The 12,719-nt window shown below is 41.3% G+C and overlaps 1 protein-coding gene across 1 annotated transcript; it reads left to right on the forward strand.

Annotated features, from left to right (window-relative positions):
* The first annotated feature begins 319 nt into the window (after positions 1-319).
* Positions 320-12,454, forward strand: lrrc8da (leucine rich repeat containing 8 VRAC subunit Da). The gene is made up of 2 exons (XM_061694557.1): positions 320-572; positions 4,338-12,454. Exon 2 carries the CDS (start codon positions 4,340-4,342, stop codon positions 6,800-6,802), a length of 2,463 nt encoding a protein of 820 aa, XP_061550541.1. The 5' UTR covers positions 320-572; positions 4,338-4,339; the 3' UTR covers positions 6,803-12,454.
* The last annotated feature ends 265 nt before the right edge of the window (positions 12,455-12,719 follow it).

Genomic DNA, 12,719 nt, shown 5'->3' on the forward strand with positions numbered 1-12,719 from the left:
TCAATATATATATTTTTTTAATTAATCAAAATATTTTTTTCCTCTGAAAGGTTATTCCCACTTCCCTTGTTGTGATTGTACAGCGTTGCGTGCAACCGTATGCAGTGCATGCCGGCATCCCTGTTGTTTTGGTTTTCTTTCGGTCCACACAAATAAAATGCGATGACGACTTTGACCTCCCTAGCTTTTAGCGTCATAGTAAGCACGCAACACGAAAGCGACGTGTCGTGTCTACCTTTTCATATCTGTGGGAAGGAGGCGGTGTCAGGAAGGAGTCTTCCTCTCATCGTCCAATCAGAAACGAGGAAAGCACAACAGCGGCCCCATATTGGATCAGCCTCTCGAGTCTCTCCTTCACCGATCGAAGTGCTTCGCTTCTCGTCTCTTGTTCGTCCGCGCGGGTTGTCCGCGAACAAAAGGCTTCCACCAGGTTCTGCTTAGCCTAGGGCACACATTTTAAGGATGTAGTTGCAACCCTCAACTAACATATGTCGTGTTGTAAACCGCGGGATTGGGGAAATGTGGAACGCGGGCTGAAGAAATAACTGGGGTCCGTTAACGCCACACTGACAGTAAGTGATATATAATATAAAATCATTACTCCGTGTTGGTTAATAAGTATCTTGTTTGTCCCCTTCAAACATTACATTACATAGTATATCTGTATATATGACGTCACAATCAAGTATGGAAACCCCCCAAAAAAAGATACTGGAAATGAATGCCGTTTTTACCACTTGTTCCCCCTCAAAAAAGAAGAGGTGTTGTTAAACAAATATCGAGCTCATATTGGTGACGATCTACAAACACCCACGTTGCATCTCTCCGTCCCGTAATGGACTAGACAAAGAATTACGTGTGTGCGTGTCGTCGTCATTAATGAAAGTGTTGCGTGACGTCATATTTTAGCGTACTTGAGTACCACATTGCAACGTTTTTCCAACGTCACCACTAAACTAACCAATGGGGGTATGTGACATTGTTTCTGTCTTGTTCACAATTTATTAACTTTAAACCCTTTTACCCACTTGTTAAGCTTGCAAACACTATAATTGCATCGCATAAGCGTGGATTTTGATTTATAAAATTAAACTGTTGCACGCTGCAGATAAATATCGGACATAATTATTGGCTTTTACTGATTTTGGTGAACATTAACATTGCAGATACAGGTACACGATGTAGCCACCTTTGAGTGTTTCGTTTAAAGGGCTGCTAGGTTACGCTGACTTTCAATCTGTCTGTAAAAATCATAGTAAAAGCGAGTCTAAAGAAATAAACTGGTCAAATAAAGTGCAATCACTGTACATACTGTAGTATTTGACTGTTGACTGTGTATGTGCCTTTAAGGGGCGTGACCTAGGAATGGCAACGGGAGCTGGAGTCGGGTTGGTTTGCACGTGACTGTCCGGGCTTGAGTTGATTTACGAGTGCCTCAAAATTTTCAAGTTACAAGCTTTCGCTTGGTTTATTTATTTATGCATTTATTCATTTATTTTTTTTAAAAAAAAGATCATTTATTTTAAAAAAATGTGTGTGTGTTGTGAGCCAAAATCTGAGATATGAGCAAACTTCAGATACGCTGCTGTCTAAGTGAATAAGAAAATGACTCATTTGCGCCCAAGCTTTAACTTCCTGGCTGATGTCTTGAGATGTTGCTTCAGTATTTCCATTCCACAAAATGTTCTTTCCTCATGATGCCCTCTATTTTGTGAAGTGCACCAGTCCCTCCTTTGGCGAACAACCTCACATGATGCTGGCACCCTTGTATTTTAAAGTTGTGATGGTGGTCTCAGGCTTACAAGCTTTCCCCCTTTCCTCCAAACATAACTACGCTCAAGATGGCCAAACAGTTAAATTTTAGTTTTGTCAGACCACAGGACCACTGATTTCATGTCAGACAGTGAGAAAAACAAGCATGTCCTTTTATATAGTTTATGTAAACATTTGGATTCAACTGTACAAAATGTGAACATGTGCAAGGAGCTGCTGTCAGCCACAACTCACACCCAGACGATCACACACAGACTAACCAGACAAACCCAACTACCAACTCCTACCGCCACTCACTAGGCCATGCCCCTTATGAGCACAAATCCAACACATGGATGCCACAGTGCATACCGTAATTACACTTTATAAAACCAGTTTTTCACATTTCTCTTTTATTATTTTTGATTAAGTTTTATACCATACAATGCTAGTTTTCTTTATTAAAAACACCTAAATAATAATTTAAAAAAATATGCTATTTTGGCGGGGCTAGAACCAATTAATGGCTTTGCAATAAATTTCAGATTGATTTGTAATATGAGTAAATTGAGTTGCAAGTTTGGTCACTGGATGAATTAAACTCGTAAGTCAATGTGTCACTATATTAATTAAACTTTTACAGAATTAAAGCAGACATGTTCGGGAGTGTGAATAGGTTACACATTCACACCTTGTAAATGCAGTCTGAATAATTGAGTTTTAGCACTTATTTGGTAAGCGCCTGTGGATTTAACAGGTTTAACTTTCTGACCTGCTTTAGGCTTGACAAAAAGAGAGGCATGCTGAACAGGAAGGATTATTCATGTTGGACCGTAGCATAGCATTTCACAAGGCAATTATATCCAGCGGTAAACATCAATTTTCAGAGGGGATTGTTCACACAACTTCACATAGAATATCACTCAGCTTTGTCTAAGCTGCTACGCTCCAAAGTAAATACAGCGCAACCTCCTAGGTTGTCAACAATTCGTTTTAGGATGCTGGCTTACTCAAAAAGCAGAAAAGTAACATTCTCAACCGCCATTTAAGAGACTGGAAATGTGGTCCAGGGCCAAGGAAGCATGCCAATTAATTTTTTTCCATATTAATTTAATGTACAGTATTTGTATAAAGCATTGTTGTTTAAATAAGCTCCTACTTGTGTAGATGTGGTACAGGTATATGTTGTTATTAGGAATTAGGAAATAAAAATCCATCCATCCTTCCATTTTCTGTATCGCTTCTCCTCAATAGGGTCGCGGGCGTGCTGGAACCTATCCCAGCTATCTTCGGGCGAGAGGCGGGGTACACCCTGAACTGGTCGCCAGCCAATCACAGGGCACATATACACAAACAACCATTCAGACTCACATTCACACCTATTAATTTAGAGTCTTCAATCAACCTATCACACATGTTTTTCGGATGTGGGAGGACACCGGAGTGCCTGGAGAAAACCCACGCTGGCACGGGGAGAACATGCAAACTCCAGACAGGCGGGGCTGGGATTTGAACCCCGGTCCTCAGAATTGTGAGGTAGATGTGCTAACCAGTAGTCTACGGTGCCTCCAGGAAATGAAAATATAAAACAAAATTATAAGCAGTCATTAAAAGTACATCTACACATTAACATTACATCACTTTGCATAATTTATTTTTTTTCATTTGAGAACGGGGTCAGGTTATATTAAGTATATTATTACTAATGATAAATATTTTTAATGTACGATAAAATAACCTAGGCGATGATCGAATTAAGTACTGGTACTTTTTTTCAGTGTAGCCAATTGTCACAGACATATTCGTTAGGTTTGAGGTGTGACTGGGGAGCAGGTATGTCAAATTTGGTGTTAATGCTTTCAGACTCTCATACCAGTCACTGAAAGTTTAATCTCTCAAGGCAAAGAACTAAAAAAAAATGTTGCTCTACATAAAGATGGCCTAGGTTATAAGAAGTTTGACGTTATATGTTCAAATGTTTGTTGTCAAAATAAAGGCTCTACTTCAAATGAGGCATTTTGGACCATATTTGACTTACACAGGAAAGCTAATTACATTTAAATCAGAGAACGCAAGCATTTTGGTTTTTTTTGAGTAAACTTTGACCACTAAATCATACAATGTAATATTTTCTTAAATAATCCATCCATCCATTTTCTGAGCCGCTTCTCCTCACTAGGGTCGCGGGCGTGCTGGAGCCAATCCCAGCTGTCATCGGGCAGGAGGCGGGGTACACCCTGAACTGGTTGCCAGCCAATCGCAGGGCACACAGAAACAAACAACCATTCGCACTCACAGTCATGCCTACGGGCAATTTAGAGTCTCCAATTAATGCATGTTTTTGGGATGTGGGAGGAAACCGGAGTGCCCGGAGAAAACCCACGCAGGCACGGGGAGAACATGCAAACTCCACACAGGCGGGGCCGGGGATTGAACCCGGGTCCTCAGAACTGTGAGGCTGACGCTCTAACCAGTCGGCCACCGTGCCGCCTTCTTAAATAATCATACAATGTAATATTTTCTTAAATAATCAGTTGTTCTAATACTAATACGTGATTCATTGATTCTCCTTCCTTTTGTTGCAGTAATGTTCACAGTCACCGAGTTTGCCTCCTTGAATGACGTCCATCCAACATACCGCATCTTGAAGCCATGGTGGGATGTCTTCATGGACTACCTGAGCCTGGTCATGCTGATGTTGGCACTATTCGCCATGACCATGCAGATCACCAAGGACCAGGTAGCTTGCCTTCCTTTCATGGAGGAATCACAGGAGAACTCTGGAAATTACTCCTATCCCACACATACTGCGCAGGAAGTAGTTGCTGCGATGGCTAAGGGAGGCGAGAAATGCACTAATCAGCATCAAGCACCGGGAATCAAGACAAATTTGGACTTTCAGCAGTATGTGTTTATCAACCAAATGTGTTATCACCTTGTCTTGCCCTGGTATTCCAAATTCTTCCCCTACCTCATCCTGATCAACACTGTTATCCTTATGGTCAGCAGCAATTTCTGGTTCAAATTTCCCAAGACGAGCTCTAAAATAGAACACTTCGTTTCCATTCTGTGTCGATGTTTCGAGTCTCCTTGGACTACTAAGGCGGTGTCTGAAACGGCCTGCGAAGACTCTGAGGAGAACAAGCAGAGGTTGAGCGGTACCTCTTTTGCAATTAAGAAGGCTTCTTTAGAGGGGAAGGAGGAAGGTTCCAGTTCCACCTTAACCTCCCCTATGCTTGAAGGTGTGGTCTCTGCAGATATGCCCATTGCCGAAGCACCGACGGCCAGTATGCCCATATTGGATAAAAAGGACGGGGAGCAGGCCAAAGCCCTGTTTGAGAAAGTGCGGAAGTTCCGAGCTCACGTGGAGGACAACGATTTCATCTACAGGTTTTACGCAGCTCAGACCATTTTCAAAACGGCCACATTTATTTCAATGCTCTCCTACACCTCGAGCTTTTTGGTTAAAATTAATTTTATACACATCTGTGAGACCGATGTCAAAGCGTTGGTAGGGTATGGGAAGTTCTTTTGTACGCATAACATGGCTTTCATGTTGGACAAGGTGCTTATTTGCTACATAGCTCTGATGATAATGTATGGGATGGTGTGTCTTTACTCCCTCTTTTGGGTATTTCGAGGACCTTTGAAGGAGTATTCCTTTGAGAAAGTCAGAGAAGAGAGTAGCTTTAGTGACATTCCAGATGTCAAAAATGACTTTGCATTCCTCTTACACATGGTTGACCAATACGACCAACTATATTCCAAGCGCTTTGGTGTATTCCTGTCTGAGGTGAGCGAGAACAAGCTAAGGGAGATTAGCCTCAATCACGAGTGGAACTTCAAAAAAGCGAGGAAGTGCGTGACCCGTAATGCACAAGACCAGCAGGAGCTGCACCTTAAGAATCTCTTTGGTCTACCAAATGTGGTCTTCGACCTCACCGACTTGGAGGTGCTCAAGCTGGAGAAGATTCCCGAGGTCAGATTTACTGCTAACGTCTCTCAGATGACCAGTCTGAGGGAGCTGCACCTCTACGAGTGTCCCGCCAAAGTGGAGCAGACGGGTTTTGCCTTCCTCCGCGACCATCTCCACAGCCTTCACATCAGTTTTACTGATGTTGCCGAGATCCCGACGTGGGTCTTCTTGCTGAGGAATTTGCGAGAGCTTTACATCATCGGGAATTTGAGCTCTGAAAATAACAGGATGGTCGGTCTGGAATCCATGAGGGACTTGCGCCATTTAAAGACATTATACCTGAAGAGCAACCTCCCAAAATTGCCCACCAACATCACAGACGTGTCACACCACCTGGTTAGATTAGTGGTGCACAACGACGGCACAAAACTATTCGGACTGAATACTCTGAAAAAAATGACCAACCTCATCGTCCTGGAATTTCACAGTTGTGAGCTGGAGAAGATTCCTCACGCTATTTTCAGCTTGCTCAACCTGCAGGAGCTTGATCTGAAGTCGAACAACATCCGGACCATAGAGGAGATCGTCAGCTTCCAGCACCTCAAGAGGCTGACGTGTCTCAAATTGTGGTACAACCAAATCACAGCAATCCCCTCCTCCATTGTCCAGGGCAAGTCTCTGGAGGCTCTCCACCTCTCACACAATAAACTGGTGTCCCTGCCACCGGCATTGTTCAGACTACCTAAACTACAATACTTGGATGTGGCCCACAACTTAATCCAGGTGCTCCCGCCGGATGTGGGTATCCTGCTAGACCTGCTGCACCTGGACATCACTTCCAATAAGCTGGAGACGTTGCCCAAGAATCTGTTTAAGTGCACCAAGCTGAGGGTGCTGTGCTTGGGCCACAACGAGCTTAGGGAACTGTCAGAGGCTGTGGGCGACCTGGTTCAGCTCAATCATCTGGAGCTGAAGGGCAACAGTCTGGAAAGGCTGCCTGCGCAGCTTGGCAACTGCCGCCGGCTGCTCAGGAATGAGTTCCTAGTGGAGGATCACCTCTACATGACGCTGCCTGTGGAAGTCAAGGAAAACATTAGCCGAGACAGCGCTATGGCCAGTACAAGTGTCTTATAGCAGGGGTTCTCAAACTTTTTGGGTCCGGGGAGATTTTTTCCCAATGCCTTCATAATCCTTGTGCCAATTAAAAATAACCACCTTGTGTACAGTGAACGCCCACTATATGATTGCGAAAATTTGCGAGTAATTGAATCAAAGAACCAAAATGGTGGCAACGCAACTTATTTCTATTAGACAAGACTATAGACCAACTAAATGAAGCTCCTCCCCATCACTTTAACAGAGTCCCTTGTTCCAAAGATGTCACAAGATGGCGCTAAAGCAATATTTTTCATATTGGATATGAGTTTGGAGGATAGGTTCCTCCAAAAACATCAAGAATGCCGAACTCACTTTATCCCTAAATGACACTGGAATTAAAAAGTTGCCTACTTTTGAGAAAATACAGTCCCCTCAAAAGTATTGCAAATGACAAGGTCAATTCATTTGTTTTTGATGTATACTGAAGACATTTGGGTTTCAGATCAAAAGATGAAGATGAGACAGACGTTAAGAATTCCAGCTTTTATTTTGTATTTACATCTAGATGTGTTAAACAACTCAGGAACGGGCACCTTTTGTTGAAGCCACCCACTTTTCAAGCAAGCAAAAGTATTGGAACAGACATGATTAACTTAGTGAATAACATTTAATATTTGGTGGCATAACCCTTACTTGCAATAACTGCATCAAGCCTGCGACCCATTGACTTCACCAGACTGTTGCATTCTTCATTTCAAACACTTTTTCAAGGCCTTTACCGCTGTCTCTTTCAGTTCTTGTTTGTTTCTGGGGGTTTCTCCCTTCAGTCTCTTCAGGAGTTAAAATGCATGCTCTATTGGGTTCAGGTCTGGTGATTGACTTGACCAGTCCAAGACCTTCCACTTCTTCTCACTGATGAAGTCCTTTGTTGTGTTAGCAGTGTGTTTTGGGTCATTGTCTTGTTCTGTGATGAAGGTTCTCCCGATTAGTTTGGATGCATTTTTCTGTAAATTGCCAGACAAAATGGTTTTGTAGACTTCAGAATTCATTCTATTGCTACCATCATAAGTTACATCATCAATAAAGACTAGTGAGCCTGTTCCAGAAGCAATCATGCAACCCCAAGCCATGACATAACCGCCACCATGCTTCACAGACGAGCTTGTGTGTTTTGGATCATCAGCGGATCCTTTCTTTTGCCATACTTTGGTCTTTCCATCAATTTGGTAGAGGTTACTCTTGGTCTCATCAGTCCATAAAACTTACAAAACGTTTGTGCCTCATCTCTGTACTTCTTTGCCAAATCCAATCTGGCCTTCTGATTCTTTTTGTTGATGAGTGGTTTGCATCTTGTGGTCTGCCCTCTAAATTTCTTTTCTCAAAGTCTTCTTCGAACAGTGGATTGTGATACGTTCACCCCTGCCCTGCGGAGGTTGGCAGTGATGTCACTGACTGCTGTCTTTGGGTGTTTCTTTACAGCTCTCACAATGTTTCTGTCATCAACTGCTGTTGATACCCTTGGCCGACCTGTTCGGTGTCTGTTGCTCAGTACAGCAGTAGTTTCTTGCTTTTTCAGGACATTCCAAATTGTTGTATTGCCGATGCCCAATGTTTGTGCAATAGCTCTGATCGATTTTCTTCTCTCAGCTTCAAAATGGTTGGCTTTTCTCCGACAGACAACTCTCTGGTCATCATGTTTGCTTAACAACAAATTCAGTTTTCACAGGTGAAACCCAAAGCCAAAAAAAAGCACTAATGTTTAAGTAATCAGTCTAAAAGGCAACACCTGAGCAACGAGAAACACCCACCAGTCACGTTCCAATACCTTTGCTCACTTGAAAAGTGAGTGGTTTCAAACAAAAGGTGCTCTGTCCTGAGTTGTTTAACACACCTAGATGTAAATACCATGAAATAAAAGCGAGAATTCTAATCTTTTGTCTCATATTCATCTTTTGATCTAAAACCCAAATGTCTTCACTGGGAATTGACCTTGGTGTTCCAATACCTTTGGAGGGGACAGTAAGTCTTAATGTTATGATAACAAATTCAGATTTTTCAGAGCAACAAAAGTTGTAATCTCTTGAAAAAAAGTAATTATCTTTACAAGAGTGAAGATGTATTTTTGTCGTGATAAAAAGTCGAAGGAGTATTTTCTGAATTACTACCTATCCATGACAGTCAACACCCGTATATTCGCAGTTTGGGATTTGCAAATTCACATATTCGCAGATTTGTTTTTGTGCTCAGGCTAAAGGAATAAAAATATTGCTTCGTTGCCATTTTGTGGCATCTTGGTGGGAAACAATTGTGTTTAAATAAGTTGAGGCGCTTTTGAGTGCTTTTTTGTATTGTTTCAGTTACGGAACATTGACCAGCTGACTTTGATACAGTATGCTACGTTTTAAATGTGCAACAGCAATGATGTAATTAACAGCGCGGATGAGTAGTGCGGCAACATTTTTTTTTCATCTTACTGATGAGTGACCTATATTGCGTACTACAACCCCAATTCCAATCACGTTGGGACATTGTGTTAAACATACACAAATCATTTGCAAATCATGTTCAACCTATATTTAATTGAATACACCACAAAGACACTATATTTAATGTTTAAACTGATAAACTTTGTTTTTAGCAAATCATAATTAACTTAGAATTTTATGGTTGCAACAGGTTCCAAAAAAGCTGGGACATGTGGCAAAAAAGACTCAGAAAGTTGAGGAATGCTCATTAAACATCTGTTTTGAACATCCCACAGGTGAACAGGCTAATTGGGAACAGGTAGGGTGCAATGATTGGGTATAAAAGGAGAGTCCCTGAATTGCTCAGTCATTCACACGCAAAAGTGGGGCGTGAGAAAATAGTCAAACAGTTTAAGGACAATGTTCGTACAATTGCAAGGAATTTAAGGATTTAATCATCTATGGTCCATAATAGCGGCACGGTGGCCGACTGGTTAGAGCGTCAGCCTCACAGTTCTGAGCTGCGGTGTTCAATCCCCGGCCCCGCCTGTGTGGAGTTTGCATGTTCTCCCCATACCTGCGTGGGTTTTCTCCGGGCACTCCGTTTTCCTCCCACATCCCAAAAACATGCATTAATTGGAGACTCTAAATTGCCCGTAGGCATGACTGTGAGTGCGAATGGTTGTTTGTTTCTGTGTGCCCTGCGATTGGCTGGCAACCAGTTAAGGGTGTACCCCGCCTCCTGCCCAATGAGAGCTGGGATTGGCTCCAGCACGCCCGCGACCCTAGTGAGGAGAAGCGGCTCAGAAAATGGATGGATGGATGGTCCATAATATCATGAAAACGTCACAGAATCTAGAGAAATCACTGCATGTAAGCGGCAAGGCCGAAAACCAACATTGAATGCCCGTGACTTTCGATCCCTCAGGCGGCACTGCATCAAAAACTGACATCAATGTCTCGAGGATATTGCCACATGGGCTCAGGAACACTTCAGAAAACCAATGCCAGTAAATACAGTTCGGCGCTACATCCGTAACTGCAACTTGAAACTCAACTATGCAAAGCAAAAGTCGTTTATCAACAACACCCAGAAACACCGCCGGCTTCTCTGCGCCCGAGTTTATCTAAGCTGGACTGATGCAAAGTGGAAAAGTGTTCTGTGGTCCGATGAGTCCACATTTCAAATTGGTTTTGGAAATTGTGGACGTCGTGTCCTTCGGGCCAAAGAGGAAAAGAACCATCCGGACTGTTATGGAGGCAAAGTTGAAAAGCCAGCATCTGTGATGGTATTGGCCTGTGTTAGTGCCAATGGCATGGGTAACTTACACATCTGTGAAGGCACCATTAATGCCGAAAAGGTACACACAGGTTTTGGAGAAACATATGCTGCCATCCAAGCAACGTCTTTTTCATGGACGCCCCCGCTTATTTCAGCAAGAAAATGGCAAACCACATTCTGCACGTGTTACAACAGCGTGGCTTCGTTGTAAAAGAGTGCGGGTACGAGACAGGCCTGCCTGCAGTCCAGACCTCCAATTGAAAGTGAGTGGCGCATTATGAAGCGTAAAATACGACAACGGAGACCCCAGGGTCTCCGCAAGAAGCAAGAATGGGAAAGAATTGCATCGACAAAGCTTCAACAATTAGTGTCCTCAGTTCCCAAACGTTTATTGAATGTTGTTAAAAGAAAAGGTGATGTAACACAGTGATAAACATGTCCCAGTCCCAGCTTTTTTGGAACGTGTTGCAACCATAAAATTCCAAGTTAATGATTTTCTAAAAACAATAAAGTTTATCAGTTTGAACATTAAATATTTTGTCTTTGTAGTGTATTCAATTAAATATAGGTTGAACATGATTTGTAAATCATTGTATGATGTTCTTATTTTGTTGACGTTTAACACAACGTCCCAACTTCATTGGAATTGGGGTTTTATATAAAATCCCTATAGAGTGAATACAGAGTAGGGAAAACTGAATGATTCTGAAGACAGACAGAAGAATAAAGTAAACATTTTTCAAAAAAGGAAGTTATAATTTAACAAGTGAATTTAAAAAATACACATTTTGTTCAGGAAATGATTCCTTTATTCTCTAAAAAATAGCATGATATTTTTTGAAAAAATATCCCTTTTCTTGAAAAAAAAAATGCAATTCCTGTAATAATAATGACTTTTAAAAAAAAAAAAAAAAAAAAAAAAACTTTATTCATGCAGTTATGTCAGATTCATGTCACAATCACATCAGAGCTTTTAATTGACCCAAAGCTCAAGTAGGCAGAGGTAATTAGTTTTTTATATTCGTTTTCTTGGCACTCCCCATCTTTATGTATGCACTTACGAATACAATAATTTATTTCCAATTATTTTTCGGACCCCTAAGCTATGGCTCACGGACCCAGGTTGAGAACAATTGTCTGATAGCACCAAACACCAAGGGCTGGGCAATGAATGCAATTTCATAACGTTAATGGCTTGTCTTAGTTGCTCAATGTTTGTAAAACAGAATGAATGTACCTGTCATTTAATTAACTTTTTTTTAATTTTAAGCATTTCATAGTTTGTAACCATAAGGTTATCTTAAAAGCTTGGTTTGTGTGTGTGTGTGGACCTGTATTTTAGCCTCTCAGGAACAATTACAACCATGGATGGAAATCTATTTGGGGGGATTTTTTTTTCTTCACGGAGGGCCAAAATAACCACTTTCTCTTGTGCATAAAATTTTTGTTACGCTCAATACTTGAATAGATTCTGCTCCTTTTTTCATTTCCATGGTTCAGAATATTAGTAGTGTGTGTTGATCAATGTCATAAATAAAATAGCAATTCCAGAAATGAGTAAATCACTAGATATTAACTTTAATCACTGTTATTGATGTATGGAATTCACTTGCATAAAGAAATCTGAATGTTCTCTCTTGCCGTTTTGCTAGACTGTTAGGACCTTAAAGTTTTTTTCTTGTTCTAAAATGTAAACATTCACGTGTTTTCAACTTCAACTAATTATTCTACATTGACGACAAAGCTGTCTGACTTCATCCCACCCATGTATTTTTGTATACTGTACGTCAACGTATTCGTCGTCAGAGTTGCTGTATCACCTCAGTGTCCTATGCTCAAAGTTCACAGCTTTTATGACTCAATAAAACATTTGTAAGACATACATATGTATACAGTGCATATATCACCGTAATAATGTGGTAAAAATGAAAAGATAGTTGGCCGTTATTTGTGTTGTAGATCATCCTCTGAGGTTGTGAAGAAACTGTATAGATAGCAACAATTTCAGTCTCTGTATATCAGTTGAGATACGAGTGATTTGACTTATGAGTTTTTCCAGATAGCTGTCGTTCAGCCGATTTAAAAAAAATATATTATTTTTTTACTTGCAAGCAAAATTTTGAGATGGGCACTTAATGGTGGTAGTAAAGTCAACTTGCTTCACAAAAAGCAGCAGTTTGGCAGATAAGTAATTCAGAAAAGGAGC

Source organism: Phycodurus eques, chromosome 13 (assembly GCF_024500275.1).
Source record: "Phycodurus eques isolate BA_2022a chromosome 13, UOR_Pequ_1.1, whole genome shotgun sequence".
In the NCBI taxonomy this organism is placed as follows: domain Eukaryota; kingdom Metazoa; phylum Chordata; class Actinopteri; order Syngnathiformes; family Syngnathidae; genus Phycodurus; species Phycodurus eques.

What these genes read in the sequence shown, in the direction of transcription:
- lrrc8da (XM_061694557.1), top strand. Translation starts at nt 4,340, where the DNA reads ATGTTCACAGTCACCGAGTTTGCCTCCTTGAATGACGTCCATCCAACA.